The sequence below is a fragment of the Pongo abelii genome, chromosome 1 (genome assembly GCF_028885655.2).
Source record: "Pongo abelii isolate AG06213 chromosome 1, NHGRI_mPonAbe1-v2.0_pri, whole genome shotgun sequence".
In the NCBI taxonomy this organism is placed as follows: Eukaryota; Metazoa; Chordata; class Mammalia; order Primates; family Hominidae; genus Pongo; species Pongo abelii.
In genome coordinates, this window is record NC_071985.2 from 212573257 (window position 1) to 212596173 (window position 22917).

General features: G+C 37.7%; 2 protein-coding genes across 46 annotated transcripts in view; one reads left to right on the top strand and one right to left on the bottom strand.

The window, feature by feature from the left end:
• The window catches only part of EIF4G3 (eukaryotic translation initiation factor 4 gamma 3), a 366672-nt gene that overhangs the window by 216350 nt on the left and 127405 nt on the right, over positions 1 to 22917 (top strand). For 24 of the 39 annotated variants that reach the window (XM_063719739.1, XM_063719647.1, XM_063719688.1 and 21 more), the window contains 2 exons: positions 10889 to 10997; positions 18666 to 19505. In XM_063719739.1, coding sequence (XP_063575809.1) covers positions 10889 to 10997; positions 18666 to 19505 — 949 coding nt within the window. Of the gene's footprint in view, positions 1 to 10888; positions 10998 to 18665; positions 19506 to 19600; positions 19753 to 22917 lie in introns of those variants that run through there. The other 15 variants (XM_063719653.1, XM_063719670.1, XM_063719714.1 and 12 more) reach the window with 3 other exon arrangements.
• LOC134760664 (putative uncharacterized protein encoded by LINC00269) overlaps positions 3095 to 22917 on the bottom strand; it is a 54174-nt gene continuing 34351 nt past the window's right edge. For 5 of the 7 annotated variants that reach the window (XR_010138533.1, XR_010138536.1, XR_010138530.1 and 2 more), the window contains one exon: positions 17288 to 17541. Coding sequence is in view for 2 of the 7 variants with exons in the window: in XM_063719767.1 (XP_063575837.1) it covers positions 17515 to 17541 (27 nt within the window). In the remaining 5 variants the exon portion in view is untranslated. Of the gene's footprint in view, positions 3917 to 5619; positions 5760 to 7230; positions 7331 to 17287; positions 17542 to 22917 lie in introns of those variants that run through there. The other 2 variants (XR_010138527.1, XR_010138529.1) reach the window with 2 other exon arrangements.

Sequence of the window (22917 nt, forward strand, 5' to 3'; positions counted from 1 at the left end):
TATTCTGTGAAGTTAAGAAGTTTTTGATGTTCACCAGTTATTTGTGGGTGTATGAATTATCTGTTGTACACCTTTCTTTTGGGTGATGATTTTTGTCTGACAGATTTATAAGAGGGCTTTACATGTTAAATAAATCATTTGACATATGTTAAAATTTTTTTCTTGTTTGATGATTGTGTTTTAGCTTTATTAATCATGCCTTCTGTCATATGGAATTGTTAAATTTTCTGTTTCATTTTTTTTTTGAGACAGGGTCTTGTCTGTTTCCCTGGCTGGAGTGCTGTGACACAGTCCCAGCTCACTGCAGCCTTGACATCCTGGGCTCAAGCAATCCTCCCACCTCCCCCTCAGCCTTCTGAGTAGCTGGGACTACATGCACATGCCACCATGCCTGGCTAATGTTTTTTATTTTCAGTAAAGATGAGGTCTCACTATGTTGCCCAGGCTGGTCTCAAACTCCCGAACTCAAGCGATAATCCTGCCTCAGCCTCCCAGATTTCTGCTATGAGCCACTGCACCAGCTGAATTTTTTTTTTTTTTTTTTTTTTTTTGAGGCAGAGTCTCTGTTGCCCAGGCTAGAGTTCAGTGGCATGATCTCGGCTCACTGCAACCTCCACCTCCTGGGTTCAAGCGATTCTCCTGTCTCAGCCTCCTGAGTAGCTGGGATTACAGGTGCCTGCCACCATGCCCGGCTAATTTTTGTATTTTTGGTAGAGACAGGGTTTCGCCATGTTGGCCAGGCTGGTTTTGAACTCCTGACCTCAGTTAATCTGCCCATCTCAGCCTCCCAAAGTGCTGGGATTACAGGCATGAGCCACCGTGCCCAGCCAGAATTTATTTTTGATATATACACTTATATATCAAAATGCACTTAGGTTAGTTACACATCTTTGCAATTGTGAATTGTACTGCTATAAACATACGTTTGCAAATCTCTTTTTCATATAATGACTTCGTTTCCTTTGTGTGGATACCCAGTAGTGGGGTTGCTGGATCAAATGATAGATCTACTTTTAGCTCTTTAAGGAATCTTTGTACTGTTTTCCATAGAGGTTATGCATTCCCACCAGTTTTACATTCCCACCAGCAGTGTATAAGCATTCCCTTTTCCCCATATCCATGCCAGCATCTATTGTTTTTTGACTTTTTAATAATGGCTGTTCTTGCAGCAGTAAGATGGTATCGCTTTGTGGTTTTAATTTGCATTTCCTTGATCATTAGTGATGTTAAGCATGCTTTCGTGTTGTTTGTAGGCCAATTTATGTATCTTCTTTTGAGAAATGTCTATTCATGTCCTTTGCCCACTTTTTGATGGGATTATTATTATTATTATTATTATTGCTGATTTGTTTGAGTTCCTTGTAGATTTCCTTCATCAGATGTGTAGTTTGCATCTCTATGGGTTGTCTTTTTACTCTATTGTTTCTTTTGCTGTGCAAAAGGTTTTTAGTTTAGTTAGGTTCTATTTATTTATTTGCGTTTTTGTTGCATTTGCTTTGGGGTCTTAGTCATGAATTATTTGCCTGGGCTGATGTCTAGAAGAGTTTTTCCAGTGTTATCTTCTAGAATTTTTACAGTTTCAGGTCTTATATTTAAGTCTTTGATCTATCTTGAGTTGATTTTTGTATAAAGTGAGAAATAGGGATCATTTCATTCTTTTACATGAGGTTTGCAAGTTTTTCCAGCACCATTTGTTAAATAGGGTGTCTATTCCTCAATTTACGTTTTTGTATGCTTTGTTGAAGATCAGTTGGCTGTACTTTCTTGGCTTTATTTCTGGGTTCTGTATTCTGTTCCATTAGTTATGTGCCTACTTTTATGCCAGTACCATGCTGTTTTGTTAACTATAACCTTGTATGATTTGAAGTAATTGTGATGCCCCCAGATTTCTCCTTTTTGCCTAGGATTGCTTTGGCTACTTGGGCCCTTTTTTGGTTCCATATGAATTTTAGGATTTTTTTTTCTGATTCTGTGAAACATGTTGGTATTTTGATGAGAATTACATTGAATCTGTAGATTGCTTTTAGTAGTATGGCCATTTTCACAACATTGATTCTTCCAGTCTGTGATTATGGGATGCATTTCCATTTGTTTGTGTCATCTGTGATTTCTTTCAGCAGCGTTTTGTATTTCTCCTTGTAGAGATCTTTCACCTCCTTGGTTAAGTATATTCCTAGGTATTTCATTTTATTTTTGCAGCTGTGGTAAAAGGTATTGAATTCTTGATTTAATTCTCAGCTTGGTCGTTGTTGGTGTATAGCAGTGCTACTGATTTGTGTACATTGATTTTGTAACCTGGGGCTTTACTGAACTCATTTATCAAATCTAGGAGTCTTTTGGAGGAGTCTCTAGGGTTTTCTAGGTATACAATTATATCATCTGCAAACAGCGATAGTTTGACTTCCTCTTTTCCAATTTGGATGCCCTTTATTTCTTTCTCTTACCTAATTGCTCTAGCTAGGACTTCCAAAACTATGTTGAATAGAGGTGGTGAAAGGTAGGCATCCTTGTCTTGTTCCTGTTGTCAGGGAGAATGCTTTCAACTTTTTCACATTCAGTATGATATTGGCTGTGGGTTTGTCATATATGGATTTTACTATTTTGAGGTAAGTCTCTTTTATGCCTCCTTGGTTGAGGATTTTATCATAAAGGGATGCTGGATTTTGTTGAATGCTTTTTCAGCATCTATTGAGATGGTCATATGGTTTTTGTTTATAATTCTTTTTATATGATGTATCACATTTATTGACTTACATATGTTAAACCATCTCTGCATCCTTGAAATAAAACCCACTTGATCATGATAAATTATCTTTTTGATGTGCTGTTGCATTTGGTTAGCTAGTATTTTGTTGACAGTTTTTATATCTGTGTTCATCATGGAAATTGGTCTGTAGTTTTCTTTTTTTGTGTGTTCTTTCCTGGTTTAGGTATCAGGGTGATACTGGCTTCATAGAATGATTTAGGGAGGATTCTCTCTTTCCCAGTCACTTGGAATAGTTTCAGTAGGATTGGTACCAGTTCTTCTTTGAATGTCTGGTAGAATTTAGCCATGAATCCATCTGGTCCCAGGCTTTTTTTGTGTGTTGGAAATTTTAAAATTAGTGATTCAGTCTTGCTGCTTGTTATTGGTCTGTTCAGGGTTTCTCTTTCCTCCTGATTTAATGTAGGAGGGTGGTATGTTTCCAGGAATTTATCCATTTCCTTTAGGTTTTATAGTTTGTATGCATAAAGTTGTTCATAGTAGTCTCTAGTGATGTTTTTTATTTCTCTGGTGTTTGTTGTAATGTCTCCAGTTTCATTTCTAATTGAGCTTATTTGGATCTTCTCTCTTTTCTTGGTTATTCTAGTAAATAGTCTATTTTTTCAGAGAACCAATGTTTTGTTTCATTGATCTTTTGCAATCCTTTTTTTTGTTTGTTTGAATTTCATTTAGTTTTGCTGCAATTTTTGTTATTTCTTTTTTTTTTTTTTTGAGACAGAGTCTTGTTTAGTTTGTGCTTGTTCTTGTTTTTCGAATTCCTTGAGGTATGACATTAGGTTGTCAGTTTGCGCTCTTTCAGACTTTTTGATGTAGGCATTTAGTGCTGTAAACTTTGCTCTTGGCACTTCTTTTGCTGTACTCCAGAGGTTTTGATGACTTGTGTCATTATTATCATTTGATTCAGATAATTTTTCCATCTTGATTTCATTATTAACCCAGATGCCATGTAGAAACAGATTATTTAATTTCCATGTATCTGTATAGTTTTGAGGGTTCCTTTTGCCCCCAAGAACTTTAAAAATCATTTTCTTAAGCCCTCTTAAGTCTGCCTTCAAGCTTTTATTTTGAGTGTCCGGGTTTCCTCTCATCATTTCTGACCTTGGCAACCTTTCATTGCTTTCAAGGATGTTCTCTGTTGCAGATGTGTATTGTCTTGTCAGGTCAGGGTTTAAAGAAAAAACAATATTTCATCAATCTCAATGCTGTTAGCCCAAGCATACACCCTCTAGTTTGTTAAATTGTTCTGTTATTATTTACTCCCTTTTGCATCACATATTAAGGTTTCTGAAGGGATTTGAGTTTGTGACCCCTTTGTTATAAATTATTTCAGGGCTAGGCGTGGTGGCTCATGTCTGTAATCCCAGTACTTTGGGAGGCCAAGCTGGGGGGATTGTTTGAGCCCAGCAGTTCAACACTAGCCCTGGCAACATATCGATACCCTGTCTCTGAGGCAGGAGGATTGCTTGAGCCTGGGAGTTTGAGGCTACAGTGAGCTGTCGTCATGCTACTGCACTTCAGCGTGAGTGGCAGAGCGAGACCCTGTCTCAAAAAAATTCAATAAAATAAACTATTTCAACAGGTGTTTAATGTGCTCTCCTTGTTTTTGTTTTTGTTTTTTGTAAATTATACTGTAGTCTACCTAAGTTGCTGAGGTTCTAAGCCTAGGAGTCACCTTTAAATCCTCTTAATTTCACTTTCCACAGTCATTACATCAGCAAGTCCCATTTGACTCATTCCCACCACCTTCACTGCTGTTACTGTAGCCTAAGCCACTTTGCTCTCCCTAGACAACAGGAACTTTCTCACTCATCTCTCTGCTTCTGTCTTGCCTCTCCTCTGTTGATTCTGTACACAACAGCCCAAGTGAGTGATCTTTTTAAAACATAAATCATATCACACCGTTTCCCCACAAAATACTTCCAGTGTCTCTTCACTATTGACTAACTGTCCCTACAGAAACATACAAAAGTCCATATTCATAGAATTTTTGAGGTGTGTATGGGGATTATGGGAACTACAAGATGAGATTTGGGTGGGGACACAGTCAAACCATATTAGTATAGAAAGAATTAGTATAGAAAGAACTGATCTATGTGATTGATGCCTATTGTAGTCCTTACATCCTGTAATTCCTGCATTAGAATTCAGTGGAATTATTGTTACCATTATATTATTGCTGTGGTCATTATTTATTTATTTTTATTGCCTTCGTATTAAAGGAGGTGCTTGTTATGGCATGTCATATATTATTATATTATGAGAACTCTTCAGAGCTTCAGGTTAGATACCCAATTTTTGACTTGATCTCTGTACTCAGTTATTTCACAACCTCAAAACTGGAGTTCATGGTTTTCCTCTAATCAAACCCATGTCTTCCAAACCTTATGTCTCCTCCAGTGTTCCCTTTCTCAGACTGGCCTCTATCTCAGAAACCAGAAACCTAATGTTTTTCTTTTTACGCCTCTCTCCTCATAGATACCCTCTCTACCATGTCTTGTCAGTTACCTAATCAAGTCCAGTCAGTTTGCCCCCTACATTTAAGTAAAATTCAGTCACTGCCGCCCATTATTACCACCAAAATTATTTCCCTTGGACTACTGAAGTAACCTTGAAAATTGCATTCTTCTAACTGCTGTTTCCTTGCTCTAGTTCATTCTCCACGCAGTGGTCAGAATTATCTTTATAAAATAATCAGCCAGGTGTGATGGCTCATGCCTGTAATCTCCTGTAATTTTAGGAGGCTGAGGCGGGAGGATTACTTGAGCCCAGGAGTTCAAGACTAGCCCAGGTAAAATACTGGGACCCCATCTCTACAAAAAATAGAAGAAAAAATAGCTGGGTATGTTGGTACACACCTGTGGTCCTAGCTGCTTAGGAGGCTGAGGTGGGAGGAACACTTGAACTCAAGAGGTTGAGGCTGCAGTGAGCTGTGATTGCGCCACTGCACTCCAGCCGAGGTGACAGAGTGAGATCCTGTCTCAAAAAAACAAAAAACCTAAAAAATAAAACATAAATCTGATTATATCATATTGCTGCTTAAAACCTGGCCCTGGCTTCCCTTTGCTATGGGGATAAAGACCAAAACCCTTGGTCTGGCCTGTAAGGCCTGTCTGTCTGTCTGCCTGACTCCTGCCTGCCTCCTGCCTGCCTCATTTCACACCAGATTCCCCTATTCTTTCTGCATCCCTCTTACCTTTTACTTAAGGTAGTTGATCATGGAATACTCTTCCTTTTAGAGTCTTCATACATGTGTTCTCTCTGCATGAGATGTGTCTAACTGCCCGTCCTCCTACATGCCAACATTCACATTGATTTTTTGAAACTCAACCTGAATGTTGCTTACTCAGAATATCTTCCTCACACATGTCACAAAGTCAGAACCCCAGATTATGGGTCATCTTTGTACTCTTAACTTTCCCAGTAAAGCATTTATACCTATAGTGATTAAATGATTAATTTTGTGGTTTATACCATATGTTTCCTTTGATAGAATATAAGATCTGTGAACCCAGGAATTTTGTCTTAGCCATGAGTAGGTTCATAGTGTTTTGTACAAGTTAAACATCAGGAGGAAATACGCACATATTGACACACACCGTTCTAATGAAAGAATGGGAGAAATTCCTACGTAAGAAAGAAGCATGTTTTGGTACTTTTTCCTGGCATCATTAAGTATATTATTATTTTGCTCCTTTTTTTTTTTTTTTTTTGAGACGGGGTCTGACTCGCTCAGGCTGGAATGCAGTGGTGCGATCTCGGCTCCCTGCAACCTCCACCCCCCGAGTTCAAGCAATTCTCCTGCCTCAGCCTCCCAAGTAGCTGAGATTATAGGTGCCTGCCACCGCGTCCAGCTAATTTTTGTATTTTTAGTGGAGATGGGGTTTCACCATCTTGGCCAGGCTGGTCTTGAACTCTTAACGTCGTGATCCACCCGCCTCGGCCTCCCAAAGTGCTGGGATTAGAGGCGTGAGCCACTGTGCCCAGCCTTTGTTTTGCTTCTTAGCCTTCATAGTGTTTCTCAGTGGAGGTTATACTTGTTTATCCACAGATTTTATATATGTTAAATACATGAGATATTTATACAGGATTATTTTAAAGTCATTGAATGGGATTCTTATGATGACAGTAAATCAACTTTTTGCTTATATTTATGTAACTATTTGAAGTCTCTGGCTTTCTCTAAATGAATTACAATAGAGGTCTGCAAATATTTTCTCTAGTGGGCCAGATAGTAAATATTTTAGACTTTGCAGCCATATTGTCTCTTTTAGCACTCTTCAATTCTGCCATTGCGGCACAAAAGCAGTTATAGAAAATATATAGATGGATGGGTGTGTGTCTTCCAATAACATGTTATTTATGGGCACCAAAATTTGAATTTTATATAATTTTCACGTGTCAAGAAATACTGTTTGTCTCTTGTTTTCCCCACCACCCCGCCAACATTTGAAATTGTAGAAACTTACCTTGTGGGCGGTACAAAATCAGGTATATGGCCCCAGGAACATAGTTGTTGACCCTTGTCTATAACCACCTCTGTACTTAAGTTTTCTGTCATTTATGTGACTAAAATAGAAGACAAAAGAAGGTGACCCCATTTCTGGGCAAAACAATGTGCCTGTGTAATATAGAATAATGAATTTTGAATTGTACAAAGAAGTATTTAAGAACAATTTTAGATTCGGTTGCCTGTTTACTTAATAGGTAAACATTATGTTTTTAAAAAACAAATTCCTCCAGTATGTGGGCCTGAGCTTACCATGATCTCCTGAGGTCAGTACTTTAAATTTAGTATATAAATCTTTGAGTAGGTTCTAAAGGAGAATTTATAAAAAAATTTTCTCAAACACTGTCAGGAATCTAATATCTTGCCCTCCCTTAAACTCTTTTCACTCTAGTTTATAAGTGAGAAACACTTTATTTTTTTTCCTTGTACCAATCAGAACCTTGATTTTGAAAAATTTGACAGGGGAGTTTACCATTTACATAATTTATGAGCTGTTGCAACAGTGTGTGAAGACTTGCTAAATGACCCTGACCTTTTAACTCTGACTTCCTTAGCATCTTTATTGAGTTATTTTATATTTTTATAGTGATTGCCTTTCCAGAATGATTTTATAAGTTTTCATTCCCACCAATAGTGAATGTGACTAAAATGCAGTGGCTTTGAAATTCCTTATATTCTTAACCGTCTAGCTTAATTTCTTTATATGTATCAAAATGCATACAGCATTGGATGTGATGTTTTGTGTCACAGTACTTGGTATGTTTCCTGATTTTTCTGACTTATTGATTAGTAAAATAGTTCATGATTATTTGTGCTTTGGGAAGATAAGGAACTCCTTAGTAATAGACTGTTTGTTTGTTTTTGAGACGGAGCCTTGCTCTTGTTGCCTAAGCTGGAGTGCAGTGGCGCGACCTCGGCTCACTGCAACCTCCACCTCCTGGGTTCAAGCAATTCTCCTGCCTCAGCCTCCCGAGTAGCTGGAATTACAGGCACCTGCCACCACTCCTGGCTAATTTTTGTATTTTTGGTAGAGACAGGGTTTCATGATGTTGGCCAGGCTGGTCTTGAACTCTTGACCTCCGGTGATCTGTCTGCCTTGGCCTCCCAGAGTGCTGGGATTACAGGCGTGAACCACAGCACCTGGCCTGGTTGAGTTACTTCTTTAGGAGAGAAGAGATGAAATTTGAGGTTAAACTACAATTTGAGAAGATTATCCTAAATTAAAACTACTTCTGAACAAGATTAAAGTATTGAATTCTGGCCGGGCGCAGTGGCTTACGCCTGTCATCCCAGCACTTTGGGATGCCAAGGTACGTGGATCACGAGGTCAGGAGATCAAGACCACTCTGGCTAACATGGTGAAACCCTGTCTCTACTAAAATACAAAAAATTAGTTTGGGTGTGGTGGCGCACACCTGTAGCCCCAGCTACTCAGGAAGCTGAGGCAGGGGAATCACTTGAACCCGGGAGGCGGAGGTTTCAGTAAGCCAAGGTTGCGCCACTGCACTCCTGCCTGGTGACAGAGCAAGACTCCATCTCAAAAAAATATATAAAAAGTATTGAATTATATGTTAATATGTTATGATTTTATTAGTACTGTTGGAGGCTTATGAAATGATAAAGTTGAAGGAGACTGTAGGATCTTTAGTTCTACATTTCACAGCTGTGAGAACTGAGAAGTACTTTCCCAGCATTTTGTGGATATATACCTATGTACTGGATACTTGGATTTCGAATTGTAACTTAACAAACATATTATCTCACTCCTTTCTTACGACTCTTTAACATAGATTCTTTCTAGGACTTTGTTATTTTAAAATGTCCATCTTTTATATGATTGAAGGTATTTTAGATGGAAAAATCATTGATTCTAGTAGCCTTTTACTGTCTTAAACATCTTACTTTTTCTATGAATGTCATTTTTGTGACCTACCTACTTTTAGCACTTACCCTGTCCCCCCACCCCCCGTTTTTATTTGGTTATTAATTTTCCAGGCAATTGGAGTAGTTAATATTTTTTTCCTTTTAGGTAAATTATACAATTTACAAATCTTTTCTTCCTGGGAAATGTGGATAACTGCTTAATGAATGCTAAATAACATGGAGTGTTTCCTTTGTTCCAGATCTCTTTTCAGCCTATAGAACTGAAAAATCGGTATTTTTATTTTTAGCTGTGAACCTTTCTATTGAATTTCATTAGGGCATTTTTTTCCCAGTGAAACTAAGGATTCAGAGTAATTACAGCAGTGCTGTTTTCTTTATTTGTCCCTGTGAAAACAGTAACTCTCCATTTTTTTATATAGAAATATGATTTTAGTAGTCTTCATTTAGAAGTAATTGTGGAATATGAACATTTTCTTGGTCTAATGAATAGGTGAAATGATAGCATTTTCCCTATTTCTGTCTATTATTCTATATAAGCCTTATATAGTCAAATATAAATTTCATGTTGTACATTCTGAAAAGCATTGTTACTTAAATGATATCTATCATCCTAAATTGTATGTGTGCCTTTCATTTTATATTCCCATTTTAAGTGACACTTACTGACTTGAAAATATTTTTTATCAACTCTCACTTTTCAAGTGTCTCTATTTGCCCACACTCACCCACATCTTAATCTCCCCATCCCTACTCCCCAGGAAAAAAAAAAAAGTAAAAAGAAAAATAGAATTGTGCAGGGAGCTCTACTCTGATAGCACTGATAGAATTCATTGTAGGATATTATAGATAACAAAAAAATTGACCTTAGATCTCCGAGGAGAGACACTGCTTTGTTTTGTGGCTTGTGTAACCCTCAAATCCTGAATGAATACCTGCCTGGAATGTGATGTAGAATGAATGCTTATGTCCTCTCTTGTGTAATTCTGTTCCCTCTAAGTTGAGCAATAGCTGTGATTTTTCTCAACCTACCCTGCTTGGATTTTGATGGCCATTTTTCATTCTAATACAATGTCTGAGTGAAAATGAGAGTTTCCTTATATCTCTGAAAAACCCAATATTTTAGTCAAGATTTCTGATTCTGAAAATACCATACTTGACCCAGAACCTGTAGACATTTTATGGTAAAATTGCTTTATTATATACTTTCAAAGTTGCATTTCACCTGTATGATTACATGGATAAGTAGCAGGAATCATTTTTCAATATTGTTTTCTTGAATCTGTAACCGCTTTTCAGCCTCATTACATTTTCTGTTTGTCCTGCTTTGCTAGGTAATTTATACATGAAGTTGACCAAATCCTTCTTGGTCTTTGGGAGGGTATGAAATTCCTTCTCAGATGTGACATCTATTGTTAGGTTGACAAGTCCGCTTGTCCTTAGAAGGAACACTGGGGAATAAATTGTGCTAATGATTGTTGTGCTGTCTTCTCTTGCTGTGGTTAATAGTAATCATTTCTTTTCCTTCCTCTTTTTCTGCTGCCTCTTTCTTTATCTTCCCTGTCTTCCCATGTACTTTTGAATTTATTAAATTGGACTATATATTTTCCTTGCTTACCTTTTTTAATTTTGTGGTCTCCCGTGCTCTACTGTCTTCCCTACTTGCTTGGGTTCCATGTTGCTAGTTTTTATGTTCGCACGCTCATTATCACCCTTTTTTGTACTTCAAATCCCAGCAGCTGCCCAGCCAGGTCCCCGAGCACAGCCCTGTGGTTTATGGGACTGTGGAGAGCGCTCATCTTGCTGCCAGCACCCCTGTCACTGCAGCTAGCGACCAGAAGCAAGGTTTGTGTATGACTGTTTTCCTCCCTCTTATCTTTAGTCTCTTTTTTATTAATTACATTGCTGTCAGCATTCAAGAGTAAGAGTACAGCATCCAAGGATTATTTAGACACCCACCTTTAAACAAAGCTTTGAGGCAGAAAATTAAAGTATTCTGCCTCTAGGAAACTAAAGTAGGGATGATTGGTAAAATTATTTCATACATTTGTTTAATCTCTCACTGTTAGTATCCATATACAGTTTAAAGGTTAGCTGACTTAAACTGCCCTTTAAAACAAGGTGGGAAGTGGAGGGAGAAATTCTAGCATATATTAGTTTACAAGAACAATACAGTTTAGCTTATTTATTCAGCATGTCTCTAGGTATCTTGCTATTTTAAAAAAGAAAAAAAGATAAAACGTTTCTTCTTACAAGATTGGGCTTCTATAGCCACAGTTGGAGATGGAGCCAAGTTCCAATCCCAGCTCCATCATGCACTAGTTATTTGGTCTTGATTGAGACACTGACCTTGTGTGTCTCAGTTTCTTCACTGATAGAATGGAATAAAGACCTATGTGCTTGACAGGATTACTGTGGGAACATGCCTATCACATGAAAAGTGCTTAGTAAATTATAGTCATTAATGCTATATTAAGGAATAGTACACTAAGGTCTCTGCTCCTATTGAACTTGAACATGAAGGTGCCAAATGTTTGTTGAAATAAATACTGTGCCTTTGGGAATATAATAGAAAACTTAAGGGAAATCTCATACCAGAAAGTGGGATATCATAGTCTTTCTTTCCTCCCTAGTTGGATTTTAACTTGACCTTTGCTAAAATTGAGAGATAATTCTAAACATAGTTCGGGGAAGCAGGTAACTCTGACCCTGCTTTATGTTTCGGATTTCTAAAAATGATTGGATATCAATATGGAAGCCATTTACCTTCTTACTTTCTTGAATTATTTATTCCTCCAAACCATTTGTTTATTCTATAGCTCTACAGTTAGTATACAGATTTTCTAAAAATTATTCTCTCTTTTTTTTTTTTTTTTTGAGACAGATTCTTGACTCACTGCAACCTCCTCCTGGGCTCAAGCTATTCTCCTGCCTCAGCCGCCCAAGTAGCTGGGATTACAGGCATGCATCACCATGCCCAGCTAATTTTTGTATTTTTAATATAGATGGGGTTTTACCATGTTGGCCAGGCTGGTCTTGAATTCCTGACCTCAAATGATCCGCCTGCCTCAGCCTCCCAAAGTGCTGGGATTACAGGCCTGAGGCACCATGCCCGGACTAAAAATTATCCTTTAAAAAATATTTAGGAATATCCCATAAAATAGATATATTTAATATTAAAGGTTTTTGGGTAGACTGCAAGTTAGTTAATCACATTTATAAACTTTCTGAAAGATGTACTTCTAATATATGATTTCATTGATTTTTACATCAAACAAAGATTATGATAATGTGTTTTTAATATAGAAATTTCACTCTCCCCCTGAGTATTGAGAAGCCTGATACTCCTGAACAGACAGGTCCTATACTGTATTTGTTATATAAGATAGTTTTAAACCAAAAGATAGTTAGTGATCCCTAATCTGGCATACTTCAAAAAATTGCACTGTCAAGAACTTCTTTCAGCAACATTTTGAGTTAAAGGAGAACTCCTGCATGCTTCAAGCGAATTCTTTAAATAGTAAAGCCATTTACCTTGCAGAATTACAGACTGTAGACCAAATGTGGAAGTCGACTTGCTACCTTCAATGATAAAGTAGTTTTGAGTCAAAATTCAGAATGTTTTTAATCTTAGTGGAAAATAATTCTCAGAGTATTTCCATTCAAAACTTCATTGCACTTTTGCAAATGTGTAATCTTTTTGCTAGTTAGAATTATGCTAAGCATATTGAATACTTCCCATGCAAAGAGGCCTTAAAATATATCCTCTGTGCAGACTTTCTCTGTAGCTGTGCCAGGATTTTAAAAAAATGTATCACATACTTCGATGATGATAGTTCTGTCCTTCCTGAAGACAGTATTATTGCATTTGCCATTATTTTGTGAAAAATAATGTTAAAATTTTTAGATTATGAGATCCCTGCATTTTGTCATATTTAGGCCCAGATTTCCAGACAAGGAATGCAGACTTGATTTCCTCTCAGGTTTTTGTTTTTGTTTTGCTTAGTGGAAATTTGAATAACAACATCAACATATCTAACTGGTGTATAATATAGTCTTAATTGGAAAGTATTCAGGTTACCTTTATGAAAAGAAAAACTTGTAGTATTTTAAGTGCATTTCAGAGGTTATAACTAACTCTCTGGGATTACTGTTATCTTCCTTTTAGTACCAACTATTCACCAGAAAACTAACTCTCTTTCTTTGTTTCTCTGTTTCTCCCTTTCTCCCTTTCTCTCTCCCTTTCACTCTCTCTCTTTCTCTCTTTCTCTGTTTCTTTCTCTCTTTCCTCTCTCTCTCTCTGTCTCTCTCCTTCTTTGTTTCTCTTGCTCTCTCGTTCTTTCTTTCATCTCTCTCTCTCTTTCTTTTTTCTTTCTTGGCTAGTCAAACAGTAACATTTCCAATTTCATCCATAGCCTGCCGATATCTAAAATATCACTGTTTTCAGAGTTTTTTTTTTTTAACCAAATTTATGTAACGTTAGAAAGGGCTCACTATTTTTTTCAGAGAAAATGGTTTTTTTTTCTTTACACTGAGGATTTTTTTTTCTTTTTTCTTCTATTTTGAGACAGGGTTTCGTTCTATCACCCAGGATGGGATGCAGTGACACAATCATGGCTCACTGCAGCCTCCACATCCCAGGCTCAAGCAGTCCTCTCACTTCAGCCTCCTGAGTAGCTGGAGCTACAGGCATGAACCACCATGCCCAGCTAATTTTTGTATTTCTAGAGGCGAGGTTTTGCCATGTTGTATAGGCTGGTCTCAAACTCCTGAGCTCAAGCGACCTGCCTGCTACGGCCTCCCAAGGTGCTGGGATTACGGGAGCTACCTCAGCCAGCCAAGGAGTGTTTAAAAATTTCCTTCTTTGCTGTAGATTCCTTTTGAAATTAGCATATAAAAACTGACTTTTTTCAAAGATTGTTATATTACTCCCAGAAACAATAGTCTCTACATTTTGTAGTCAGATTGTTTTTTTCTTTCTCAATAGAAATCTCATTACTGAGAGTTTGTACTCAGTTACACAATCTCATGTTAACTCTAAGGTCTCCCTCCTGCTTGATTGACTTAAGTACTTCTGTTTCCATAAGCCTCCCCTTTCCTCCACAAAGTTGGAAGAATGTGGGCTTTGAAATCATTCTCAGGCTTGAGCACTTGCTACTTATATGACCTTGGGCCTGTGACTGATCTCTAAAACCCTCAGTTTCCTCATCTGTAAAATAGGCAAATAATAATTTCTACCCCAATCGTGGTTGTGAGAATTAAAAGGGACAATGTATGTATGGTATTTGACCCAGTTCCTGGCACATAATAAGTGCTTAACAAATGTTAGCTGCCATTATTAAGCTTCTGGTTTCTCAGAGTTTTTGACATGAACAGCTAGAATATTTACATGCAGGCCAAGGTTCCAGACAAATCTACCAATTTACATTTTACATTTGTTTATGAAGACATAGGGAATTCTCCACATTGGTTTGTAGAGAGAACAACTGTTGAGTGAATTAAAATTTTTGCTTAGTATTGATAGTACACAGCTGAAATGATTGCTATTTACTGAGTGAGAAAGAACATTAAATCCATTGTATTGAGGATATGGTATGGATAATTAAAGGAGTTAGTTGGTGCCTTAGTCTTAATCTTAGTGCCTGTTGAAAGCACCTAGTGTGTTCAGTGAATGGTATTCTGTTTGTAATTCAACCATTCATAGCAGTGTTGTTCATTTGGGACTCTGCTGGCATTTAGGACCTATTCTTTGTCAAGTGAGACTGTACCTCAAATTGCAGGATGCTCAGCATTCCTCTCTCTGCTTATTAAATGACAATAGCATCTTCTTAGTCATTGAGAGACTTGTGACAACCAAAAGACAACCCTGTCTTGGTCGTTGATTCCACCACCATATGAGAATAAAAGGGAGCAATTTTATTCTTCTTATAAATTTGGCACTCTTTATGGAAACTACAGCTAAGCAAAATGAAAAAGTATGTGTCTGATTACTCAGAGCCATTGTTAATAAACTGACTTTCCCCTATGCACATATGTTAGTACTAAGCATTTTTTTAAGTTACCAAATTGGGTTCTACATACAGTTTTGTGCCCCACTAAAAAAAAAAAAAGAAAAGAAAAAAAAAACCATTCTTGCTGCGGTGGCTCACGCCTGTAATCTAAGCACTTTGGGAGGACGAGGCAGGAGGATTGCTTGAGCTCAAGAGTTCAAGACCAGCTGAGTAACATAGCGAGACCCTGTCTCTACAAAAAATAAAAATATTAGCCAGGTATGGTGGCTCGTACGTGTGGTCTCAGATACAGATACTTGGGAGGCTGAGGTAAGAGGATTGCTTGAGCCTGGGAGGTGGAGGTCACAGTGAGCTGAGATCACACCAGTGCACTCCAGCCTAGGCGACAGAGCAAGACTGTGTCTCAGAAACAGAACAAAACATATCTTTTATTACAAACAACTTTCCATATCATTACTCTTTTAAAAACATATTTTAAATATTGCATAGTATGCCATTATATGCCCAGATTATCATTTCTTTAATAAATCTCTATTGTTGAACATTTAGTTATTTCCTTTTTTCTACTTTTTTCTTGTATTATAAATAGTGTTACCTTAAATATTCTAGACATCTATCTTTGCTAACCCTTTCACAATTATTAGAAAAATTCTTAAAGCTGGAATTCCTGCAAATTCCTAAAGATGGCCAAACTTTTTATAATAGAAGTCTTTAGAGGGATAAAATAAGTGTTTTTTTTTTTTAATTTAGCTCTGCTGTGTTTTCAGCTTTCTGTATTAAAGCTTTAATTAGTGGGTTAAAGGACTTTTATTTTAGAATGAAGAACTCACAATTTTTTTGTTTTGTTTTGTTTGAGATACAGTCTCACTCTACTGTATCACCCAGACTGAAGTACAGTGGTGCGATGACAGCTCACTGCAGCCTCAACCTCCAGGGCTCAGGTGGTCCTCTCACCTTGGCCTCCTTAGTACCTGGGACCACGAATGCACACCACCATGCCCAGCTTGTAGAAATGAGGTCTTGTAGTTTGAGACCTCCTGGGCTCAAGTGATCCTCCCCCTTGGCCTCCCAAAGTGCTGGGATTTACAGGCATGAGCTCACCATGCCTGGCCTAATTTTTTCAATACTAGATTTTTCTGAAGTGTGTATAGAAGTTTATCAGTCATAGGTCTACTTTTGTTTGATTTTTTACTATCAGAAATTGTTTCCCAACATTAATAATTGAATTGACATACTCATTAGATATTTAATGTGAGAATCAATTTCTCTTTTTTTTTCTCTCTCTCTCTCCCCTCCCTCCCCCCCTCCCCTGCTCCCCCTCTCCCCTTCTGCCCACTTTTCTTTTCCCTTTTTCATTTTGAGACAGCGTCTTGCTCTATTGCCCAGGTTGGAGTGCAGTGGCATGATCACAGCTTGCTGCAGCCTCAACCTCCTGGGCTCAAACGATCCTTCCATCTTGGCCTCCCGAGTAGCTGGGTCTACAGGTCTGCGCCACCTCACCTGGCTAATCTTTTTATTTTTTGTAGACACAAGGTCTCCCTATGTTGCCGAGGCTTATCGCAAATTCCTAGGCTCAAGAGATCCTCCCGTCTCAGCCTCCTAAAGTGCTAGGATTACAGTTGCGAGCCATCACACCCTGCCCTATTTTTAAATTTACTGCATCTAGGTTTCAGTCAGTGGTCATAAAGGGTGTTATTCTGATAAGCTTTCACAGTGGCATTATGTAATCTGGGTGACTTATTTAGCAGTTACTCCAGTGAGCTGGAAATTATTTTCATCAAAGATATTTTGATAAATACATATTTGTTATATATGGCGTGTTCCATCTAGAACGAACATACACACACACAAAAAAAAGAAAGAAAGAAAGAAAGAAAGACACGTTTTCCTGAAATATTTTTGTCTGTTGCCCTGTCAACTTAGTCTGAGGGATTTGGCAATGAGAGCCTATTGATTCTATTTCATCACTGCAGTAACTAAGAAAAGTCCAATTTTAGAAGCACCAGCCTCTGTGCCTATAAATAAAAGTATATTTTAAGGCTAATAAGTGTCATTACAGTGAATGAATTAATAATATCTTAATGGTAATATTTACTACCTATTTATCTGATAAACTGCATATTTGCTTTCACATAATTACAATTTATTGTAAAGACTCACTTTCATTGATGCATAAAAAATTCTGTTGGAGAAAGTAGTCTCAGTTTAGGTTGTCTTTTAGTAGTGCTTGAATCTTTTGTTGTCATTTGATAAACATACTCATGAGTATATGTTTTTCCATGGAGCCTGTTTATTGTGCTAAGGAAGCACAAGGCTGGAAGCCAGTCTAAATCTCCTTTGGTTTCCTCCACTCAGGGATGAATCAAATATCGATTTACCTGGAATTTATTAATAAAAATGTGGAAATTATTAATTATTGTTCCTTATATTTTTCTGGTACCCGCATTATGATGACCAGCTTCTCTTCTCTCTCTGTCTCATTCTCTCTATATATACACAGATGCATTTTCGTATATTATATCAAACTATTTCATACTATGAAATACTAGTATTTTCATACTATATGTATATTGTTTTCTTTTTCATTGGATTTATTTGTGTATTAACTTTATTTTCTCTTTAATTGTTTTACATGTAAAGACACAAGATAAATTTTGTTTTTTTTGTTTTGTTTAGAGACAGGGTCTTGTTTAGTCGCCCAGGCTGGAGTGCAGTGATGCATTCGTAGCTCAATGCAACCTCAAACTCCTGGGCTCAAGTGATCCTCCCATCTCAGCCTTTTGAGTAGTTGGGATTACAGGCATGTGCCACCAAGCCCAGCAATTTCCATTTTTATACCTTACATTATTTCTGGTTATATACTTCCATTGAGAATTGAAGGGTAAATTAATTTAGAAACTGATTTTTATCAGTTACTGAGAATAGTTTGATTTCACTGATAATAAATTTCATTAAATAAAATGTGATGCTTTATCTTGAGTTTTTATACAAGTAATACTTTTTAAAATAAAAATTATCTCCCCAAATACAAAAATGTATAGAATAAAAAATAACATCAGTCCCTTTATAATAATTTAATTTTTAATTGTTTGCCCTTGTACTGTTTTGCCACTATAATAGATCCTTGGAAGAAATTTTTTTAGGGAAGAAGTGGTAGAAATGAAGGTTTTCCTACCTTAAAGAAAAGCCTCACTCTTAAACCAAGAATGGTTTAGCCTCAGTTTTGATGAGCTTCTCAGTTGTATTCTTGATATAATTTTTTGGTGAATAGATTCCTTCTCTTACTCCAAAACAGACTTTATGTATTGGATACCAAGTAAATAGTAGGTTTAAGTAAAAAAAGAAAAGAGACAATGTTTTTGGTATACCAGAATAAGTCTAATATATTGGTCTCTATTCTGTTACCTGTAATTTAGGGTAAGAGATTGAAAGAATTGGCCCAAGGCAATATATAGTCTCTGATCCAAGAATTATTCTTAAAACTTATTTTTTTTTTCCCCAGAGGAGAAGCCAAAACCAGATCCAGTGTTAAAGTCTCCTTCCCCAGTCCTTAGGCTAGTCCTCAGTGGAGAGAAGAAAGAACAAGAAGGCCAGACATCTGAAACTACTGCAATAGTATCCATAGCAGAGCTTCCTCTGCCTCCATCACCTACCACTGTTTCTTCTATTGCTCGAAGTACAATTGCAGCCCCCACCTCTTCTGCTCTTAGTAGCCAACCAATATTCACCACTGCTATAGATGACAGATGTGAACTTTCATCCTCAAGAGAAGACACAATTCCTATACCCAGCCTCACATCTTGCATAGAAACATCAGACCCTTTACCAACAAATGAAAATGATGATGATATATGCAAGAAACCCTGTAGTGTAGCACCTAATGATATTCCACTGGTTTCTAGTACTAACCTAATTAATGAAATAAATGGAGTTAGCGAAAAATTATCAGCCACGGAGAGCATTGTGGAAATAGTAAAACAGGAAGTATTGCCATTGACTCTTGAATTGGAGATTCTCGAAAATCCCCCAGAAGAAATGAAACTGGAGTGTATCCCAGATCCCATCACCCCTTCCACAGTTCCTTCCTTTCCTCCAACTCCTCCAACTCCTCCAGCTTCTCCTCCTCCCACTCCAGTCATTGTTCCTGCTGCCGCCACTACTGTTAGTTCTCCGAGTGCTGCCATCACAGTCCAGAGAGTCCTAGAGGAGGACGAGAGCATAAGAACTTGCCTTAGTGAAGATGCAAAAGAGATTCAAAACAAAATAGAGGTAGAAGCAGATGGGCAAAGAGAAGAGATTTTGGATTCTCAAAACTTAAATTCAAAAAGGAGCCCTGTCCCAGGTAAGCCATTCTGCCATTAATCTCATGCTTGCTGAACATGAAGAAGAGGCAGTGTTTGAGTTATTTTTTAATTGGCTACTTTCCTTGACTTCCAGAAACATCGAATGAATGCTGAAATTCCTAGTCTGGTTTCTTCAGTGGTGTGTTTGTGTTTTAGTACAACCTGCAAAAGAGTTACTCCATTGTCTAAAAATGCAAATGAGAATTTCCAAATATACAAAATGCCTCCAAGGTATATGTCACGAAACCTGTTGGGTTTTGTTGTTGTTGTTGTTGCTATTGCCTCATTCATATGAATTGGTTTCTCAATGCTTAATTTTACTGCTTTGGGGCTACAAAACAAAAAACCAGGATGATCTATAGTCCCTAATTCTGTCTTCCTAGAATTTTAAAACCCAGTCAATCCTAAATTTAAAGGAACTCTTCTATGCATGACGACTTTTTAAATCTTGGATGTAGGAAGATAGCAATCAGAACATCAAAGGTTTATAACTATTTTTGAAAATATAATGCTGTTGTTGATTCACTTGCAGATAAGCTTAACATGCTCTCACTTTGCCTTTTGAAACAGTTTTATTTTTTGTGTACATTTTTACATGGTCATTAATATCCTTGGAGCATTATGTTCTTCTCAGTTCAAATTATTTCTTTTTAATGTAGCATCACCTGGGACCTTAGGAACTAACCATTGGGTTATTGTAAGTTTAATCAAAAGTTATCTGAGGCTTATCAGCTATTCTAGGATAAGTTAGCCCATAGGAATATCGAAGTTTTGTCTTTGAACAATGCAGCACAGCCTATCTTCTGCAACGTTGCCCTATGCTATATAATTTCCTTTCTCTATGCCTGTCAGATTAAGTAATTTGTATGTAAATTGGGCTTTTTGATAAATGAGTGCTCCCCCAGCAGTTGATCCTTGACATGCAGTGAATAGGTTTTGGTCACCATCATCCTCAGTATTTTTGTCTATTTTGAGGTGTGTAATAAGGAAATTTGACAAACCCAAAAGCTGATCCCTACTTTTGAGATGTGGCTTTTATACCCAGCTCAGTTCTTGAGACAATTTCCTCATCAGTGTCTGTAAGAGGTGTCTGGCCTCTTGGAACTGCAGAACATCTTGTAGAACACCATGAGCCAGAGCAGGAAAGAAAACAATGCAAGGCAATTGGAACAGTGAGAATTTTTTCATAAATCTTTGTAAATTACCTGTTTCCTCAACTATCTGGCTTCCATTGACATCAGCATTCATAGTACCATCACTGTTTTAGGAAACTTCTTCCTTGGTAGAGAGATGACCTTAGACCTTGTTTTGTCAGTTACCCTTTAGAAAAACAACCTTTGGGCCGGGCGCAGTGTCTCATGCCTGTAATCCCTACACTTTGGGAGGCCAAGGTAGGTGGATTGCCTGAGCTCAGGAGTTCGAGACCAGCCTTGGCAACATGGTGAAACCCCATCTCCACTGACATACAAAAAAAAGAGCCAGGCGTGGCAATGTGGGCCTGTAGTCCCAGCTACTCGGGAGGCTGAGGCAGGAGAATTGCATGAACCTGGGAGGCAGAGGTTGCAGTGAGCCAAGATCGTGCCGCCACACTCCAGCCTGAGCAACAGATCGAGACTCCATCTCAAAAAAAAAAAAAAAAGAAAAAGAAAAAAGAAAAACAACTTGGTGTTGGTGTGGCTGTAGGTAAATGCCCTCCAAAGAACACCTGTTTGTTGGAGAACAGTAATTTGACACTTCAATGTTCATTTTCATTTGTAGTGATACGATAGTTACAAAAATGAGAGAAACTAATGAACAAAAATGTTTTTAAAATGTAAAAGCAAAGAAAAACAAAACAATCATAGGAAATATAAGTTGAAGATACAAACCATACCTCAGAATTGAAATAAGCGTAAAGTGAAAAGACCATGCATCAAAATCATACTTCACTCATTTCTGACATATATTCTTTTTTTTTTTTAAATGATTTTGCCACTTAGATGGCCTGATATTGCAAGACAGTGCCCAGGGATCGATGGGCAAACAGAATTTTGGTTTAAATAATGTTCATACCATGGTACATTTGTTTGAAATGCAGATGCTCTCAATATTAGTATTGTGAACACCAGCACCTTAATCAAAGAGTATAGACTCCTCAGTGGTAATCCAGAGAGCACTTAGAAAAGAAAGAACTGTTTTTTTCATGACTTGGAATGACAGAGGTTTGTGATGTTGGGAGGTAAAGTTTCTTGGCATTTTTCTAGTGTCCTGATTTTTTAACCTATGTGTTTAAGGGAACTACAAGTTTTATAATTTCCTTGTACATCTTAATAGTCTTCAAAATCCAGCAGTAAATGAACTTCAAGAACCCCTACAACTCTAGCTTTTTTTTTTTTTTTTTTTTTTTAATTTTTTTAAGATGGAGTCTCGCTGTGTCGCCCGGGCTGGAGTGCAGTGGTGCAATCTTGGCTCACTGCAACCTCTGGCTCCCAGGTTCAAGCAATTCTCCTGCCTCAGCCTCCTGAGTAGCTGGGATTACAGGCGTGTACCACCACGCCTGGCTGATTTTTGTATTTTTAGTAGAGACGGGGTTTCTCCATGTTGGTCAGGCTGGTCTCGAGCTACTGACTTTGTGATCTGCCCGCCTCAGCCTCCCAAAGTGCTGGGATTACAGGCATGAGCCACCACACCTGGCCAGCAGTTTGTAAATTATAAAGCCTCAGAAGCATTTCTGACCCATTCATTTCTGTCCCAATATTTTTTAATGGTTTTGTCATGAAAGTTAACAATGAAAATTAAAATTACCTCCAGTCTTTAAGTATATCCACCTGACGTGATCATATGCTTAATGACTACAATTTATTTGCACTTATTCACGTAATATTCACTTATTATACCTTGTTTACTTTGAGAAGTTAATAAATCATAACACCAAAACAGTCTGGTTTGCCTATGAGTCTTTTGGTGGTGACTTTTGAGAATAGTTTTTACTTGTCTCTGCCTGAGGATGAAACACCTCAAAGCTGGCTTCAGAAACCTAATACATAAATAACGTATCAGTTGGTGTAGAGTTAGTTGGTTAAAGCAGTAAAGTTATAACATAAGGGATATGGTATCTTTTAGTTCTGCTGCAAAACATTTTCTTGTAACTATTCTAGATCATATTTCTGAGTGAATAAAAATGCGTCAGTTGAGGCCGGGTGCGGTGGCTCACGCCTGTAATCCCAGCACTTTGGGAGGCCGAGGAGGGTGGATCACCTGAGGTCACGAGTTTGGGACCAGCCTGGCCAACATGGTGAAACCCCATCTCTACTAAAAATACAAAAATTACCCAGGAGTGGTGGTGCGCCTGTAATCCCAGCTATTCTGGAGGCTGAGGTGGGAGAATTGCTTGAACTTGGGAGATGGAGGCTGCAGTGATCTGACATCGTG